Consider the following 5,865-nt stretch of genomic DNA (forward strand, 5'->3'; position numbering starts at 1 on the left):
TAAAAAAACCAAAATTATTTTTAATTTTTTTTTTTTTTTTTTTTTTTTAATACCATGAAAACAATTTAACATTTTTGTTGTTGTTGTTGATTGTAACATTGAAATTTCTCCACAGTCTTGAAAGAAATATTCAACATTAATTCTCTTAAAGATGTAGATCTTATATTTCTCCACACTCTTTTTATTTCTCTTTTTTCTTTTGAACAATCTTTAAAAGTTTTATAATAATAAATTAAATAAATATATTATGATACCATATAAAGAATCTTGATATATAGAAGTCATGAAATAGGAAAAATATATTTAAGCTAAAAATAAATTTTGTATTATTTTTTTTTAACAACTTATACAATGAATTTCAACTTACATTTATATCCAATATATCTAATATGACATATACTCTTTTTAGTGGAGATATCCAATTACATTTCTTTCGAAACTAGTAAGAGATGAATACCTAGCATAGAGGAAGGTCTTTTATATAAGAATTACTAGTAATGCTCTAGCCAAGCTATGTGTGTGCCTATCCTTAGCATTGAATGCCTCATAACTTAGCATTGAAAGATAAGAGATCTCAAACCGGCCAATAAAATTAACAATGCATGGATGGTGCTCCAAACAATTCTATCAATATTTGTTACACTAATAATCAATAAAATAAAATAACCGAATTTTTGTACATAATATATGAGAAATTATTTTTATAATACTTAATGCTTTATATTTATGACGTGCTTAAATTGTGGCAGAATATCACGTAAATAAAATAAATTTGTTCATACATATTCTTTTATTCGTTAGAGATTCTAGAAGAAGAAAAAAATGACAACTAAGCTTGTTCATGTTCCATTCACATTAGACATGCATTCCACACCTGAGTAAAGAATGGACGTAAATTCGATTGTACTTATTTTGACAATTTATCAATTTCACATATGCCTCGTGAAATTTGATATAGTCCATATTGATTTAAGAAAAATATTACTCCGTCAATTTAAAAATATTTATAAAAAAAACTAAATGTATTTTATTTAAATTAAGATTATATATATATATATTAAAACGGAGGGAATGCATAAATATTCATTCACTTAAATGATACAATAAAAAGAAACATAAAAAATGACATGACATCTTTAATGTGTTGATACTAATTTAAAAACTAACAAAAATATAGAAATAAAATGAGGCATTATTTGCTGAATGTCATGTAATAGTGTTGTGGAGTCAATAGCATGTATATCAAAATTTACGAAGCATATATCATCATAACTGCCGTCCATTTAATAAAATCATTTCCCAGAGAAACCAAACGCCTCTAAGTAACATAATGCAAAGTCACAACGTTGCTACGAGGACAAAATTTGCAACAAGGAAATGTCAAGATAAAATCCACTAAAGACTTGTAATAATTAAGTCACAACATTTAAAGTAATGTTTTAAATGTAGATAGTAGACCAAAAGCAAACAAACATGTTAGGTGGTATACAACTTATACGGTAATAAGAAAGAAAAAAAAAATTAGAACATCTAAGTATAGATTCAAGTTCCACTTCAAACAACTCATTCATTTTTTACGGTTTAATTTTTAAAAAATCATATTAAATTCCATAACTATAATTTATACATTAATATTTTATTTATATTTAATTTTATTATAATTTAAAATATTAATTTAAATATTTTAATTTAATATTATTATATATTATTTTAATTTAAAATTAAAATGAAATTAAACTTAAATTTTTATAACAATAATAAAAATTAAACGTTAAATACATGATATAAATCATTAAAAATGATAAAGTAAATAATAAAATTATTATTATTATTATTATTATTATTATTATTAATAACCTAATAAAAAAAATAACGGTTACAAATTTATTATTATGAAAATATGAAAGTACCGTTTGAGAACTGTGTTGACAACTTGACACAACTCTAACGGTGAATTCGCCAAAAACTAGATTTTACGTGACTACACACTCTGACGGACGAATGCATTTGACTACAGTTGAAGATGCTCTTAGTACTATCAAAATTTAACATTATATTGATTAAGTAAATAAATAATATTAGTTGACGAAATTATATCATTTAAATATTAATTAATTAATTTAATAATATGAAAATATGTCAGTTTATATAGATATATGGTAGACGTCTCTTAATTCATATTGAAAGATTTAATAATTTACAGTTATTAAAAAAAAAACTTAAGTTACACGTAACAAATCCGACATAAATAAAATTGTGGGCAATACTTATTTATTATACAACATATATATTATCCAAACTTTTAAGAAGCAAATTCTCTTTAGTGGAATTTTCACAAGTTCGGTAAAAATCTCCACAATTCACTTATCTTTTAATAAATTTGACTATATGTAAGTATGATAAATGAGTGAGATTATATTGTAGAAAATTTAAATGGTAGAGAATCCAATTTCTAATTTATAATATCTTTTTATTTTTAACCTTATCTCTTTGTACAACTCAACAAGTCTATATCTAAGAAACCAACACACGTAAAAAGGCAAAGGAAAAATGAAAAATTTCCCTTGTACCCCCACACTTTGCCTTGTACCCCCAAAAAAATTCGAAAATGGTAAAACTACCCTCAATTTTTTTCACCATTTTGTAAATGACTATTATACCGGAAATGTAAATATTTTTTTCACCATTTTGTCACAAACTCAGCCGTAAAACAGATTTCCGGTAAGTGGCAGTTTTCCGGTAACTACCGGAATACTTGAAACAAGATTTCCGGTACAGAGTAAAGTACCGGAAATGTTAAAACTGAGTTTTCCGGTACAGAGTATAGTACCGGAAATGTTAAAACTGACTTTTCCGGTACAGAAGAGAAAATTTGTGTACCGGAAATCTTGGTTGGCAAGTATTCCGGTACAGTATTAGGTTCCGGAAAACTTCATTTTTGAGTTTTCCGGTACAGACCATATTTTTTTAATTTTTTTTTTAAGTTTTTTAATTTTTTTTAAATGTTAACAGATATAGATAATCCACTACTATTAATGGACAAAACATGCGTCGATACTACAAATATTTTTGACACAGATCAGGTATGAATAAATATATTTAATATTAATATTATAAAAATATATTTTTGTGATTAATTATAATTATTTTATTTCAGATATTTGATTCAAGGGATACTGTTGTGAAATGGGCAAAAGAAATTGGTATAAAAAATAAAGTTACCGTTATTATCAGAAGATCAGATATAGAGACGGGTGAGAAAGGACGGAGAAATAAATTAATATTAGGTTGTGACAAAGGGGGAAAATACAAGTGTGCTGCTAGTTCTATTCGAAGTTCAACAAAAAAATGTGATTGTCCTTTCAAGCTTAGATCAAAACCATTAAAAGATGGTTCAGGATGGATAGTTAAAGTAATTTGTGGAATTCACAACCATGAATTACCTGATACTTTGGAGGGGCATGCATATGTTGGGCGCTTAAATGAAGAAGATAGAAAGCATGTTCATGAATTAACAAAATATAATGTTGCACCGAGACACATATTACTCTCATTGCAAGACCGAGATAAGAGTAATGTTACTAAGATCTCACAAATATATAAACAGAGAAGTATCATTCGATTGCGCGTGAGAGGTAATAGAACAGAGATGCAACATTTATTCAAGTTAATTGAAGATGCAAAATATGTGTGCTGGAATAGAAAGCGTGAAGACTCCGATGTTATGAGAGATATTTTTTGGGCGCATCCAGATTCAGTGAAGTTGTTGAATTTGTTTCCGATTGTGTTGATTATGGACAGTACCTACAAAACCAATAAATACAGAATGCCATTACTTGAAATTGTTGGTATGACATCAACAGAGAAAACATTTGTAGTTGGGTTTGCTTATTTGGAATGTGAGAGGGAAGAAAACTTTTGTTGGGCATTAGAGAGACTAAAAGATTTGTTTGTTACACAAAATAAATTCCCTCAAGTAATTGTGACAGACAGAGATCTTGCGTTAATGAATGCAGTTGGCATTGTGTTTCCACATGCTGTTAATTTACTTTGTCGATTTCATATCGAAAAAAATGTTGGAGCAAAATGCAAGCAATATGTCTTAAAGGATAGACAAGAGTCAATATTGAATATGTGGAAAGACATTATGTATTGTAGTAATGAAAAAGAGTATATGATGCGCTTGCATATGTTTGAACAATCATGTGTTGATACTAAAGTGTTTGTTGATTATGTCAAAGAAACTTGGTTGACTCCACATAAGGAAAGATTTGTTGAAGCATGGACAAATAAAGTGATGCATTTGGGGAACACAACGACTAACAGGTATTTAATATAATTTTATTATATATTGTTGAATTTTACAGGGTTGAGTCGGCTCACTGGAAACTGAAGTTAATGTTAGAAAATAGCATGAGTGATTTGTGTAAATGTTGGGAGGCTATGAACAACATGATAAGGTTACAACATAAAAGAATCAGAGCCTCGTTTCAAAAAAGTTTTTATGATGAAGAGCATGAGCACAGAAATCCATTTTATCAGAGATTGAATACATTTGTATCAACAGAAGCTCAAAGACGTATTGCTGAAGAATACGACAAAGTTGAGTGGGTGGGTACTGACAAATCTATATGTGGGTGTTCTCTGAGAAGGACATACGGATTACCTTGTGCTTGTGAATTGGGACAATATAAATTAATGGGTGAACCAATTCCTCTAGATTCTGTGCATATTCAATGGAGAAAATTAAGCATGGAATGTGAACTCACTCAAGACACAGAAGATGGATCAGAGTTGGATATGTCTACTGAGATGAATGCCTTATGGAAACGCTTTCGATCACTTGATGTTATTGGGAAACGAGTGTTGAAGAGTAAAGTGCGTGAACTTGCTTTTCCAAGTACAAGTTCAATATGTCCACCACCTGAAAAAGTCAAAACCAAAGGAAGAGTGAAGAAGAGTAAGGGTATGAAGCCAGATGGATATGATGTATATCGAGACCCTTCTTACTTTGAGCATGTTAATGCAACATATGGTGAAGATATTGGTTCCCAACCCTCTCAATCAAAGAAGAGACAAGCCTCTCAATCAAAGAAACACCCCTCTCAGTCATCTCATTCTTCAAAAAATTTGTTATTGACACAATTTCCTGATATTATTCAGCCATACATTGATGACATATTTGACGTGGCAGCTGATGGAAATTGTGGTTTTCGCGCTATTGCATTATTGCTTGGTTTCGGTGAAGAGTGTTGGTCTTTGGTCCGCAAGAGATTGGATCAAGAGATTGTTTCTCATGTAACTCCATATGATAGATTGTTCACAGGACGCATTAAAGAAGTAAGAGATTCGTTGATGATATCCGGCTTAGGTGTTCAACCCATGGATAAATGGTTGTCCATGCCTGATATGGGTTACGTGATAGCGACAACATATAATATTATTCTTGTCACGTTCGGTCTGACATTTTCAATGACTTTCTTTCCTATGAGGGGTTCACATTCCGGATCGACAAAAAATGATCGCATTTGTTGTATTGGTTTTGTTAATGGAAATCACTGGGTTCCGGTAATTATTTTCTTATACTTTTTTAAATTTTATTCTGATAATTTTGTCTTATATTTTGTTAATTTATTTAATTTTTGCAGTTAAAGATGAAAGATGGATTTCCAATGCCAGACATTGCACCAGGTTGGAAGCAATATCGTACCAATGAAGCAACTTCTTGGGCAATAGCATACACAGGCCGTCTACAACACTGGGGGTATTTATTAGGCCGGTTGTCACGTGTTACCCAAAATCCACCTACGGAACCCGTAGAGGCAATGTCTTTAGATGAACCTTAATGTTTTAAAATTGATACAA

At 29.8% G+C, this 5,865-nt stretch overlaps 1 protein-coding gene across 1 annotated transcript; it reads left to right on the forward strand.

Moving 5' to 3' along the window:
• Positions 1-4,132: 4,132 nt before the first annotated feature.
• On the forward strand, positions 4,133-5,846 carry LOC140919978 (uncharacterized). Its single transcript, XM_073367272.1, has 3 exons — positions 4,133-4,221; positions 4,368-5,568; positions 5,649-5,846. Exons 1-3 carry the CDS (start codon positions 4,133-4,135, stop codon positions 5,844-5,846), a joined length of 1,488 nt encoding a protein of 495 aa, XP_073223373.1.
• The last annotated feature ends 19 nt before the right edge of the window (positions 5,847-5,865 follow it).

This window comes from Cicer arietinum, chromosome 4 (genome assembly GCF_000331145.2).
Source record: "Cicer arietinum cultivar CDC Frontier isolate Library 1 chromosome 4, Cicar.CDCFrontier_v2.0, whole genome shotgun sequence".
Lineage (NCBI taxonomy): Eukaryota > Viridiplantae > Streptophyta > Magnoliopsida > Fabales > Fabaceae > Cicer > Cicer arietinum.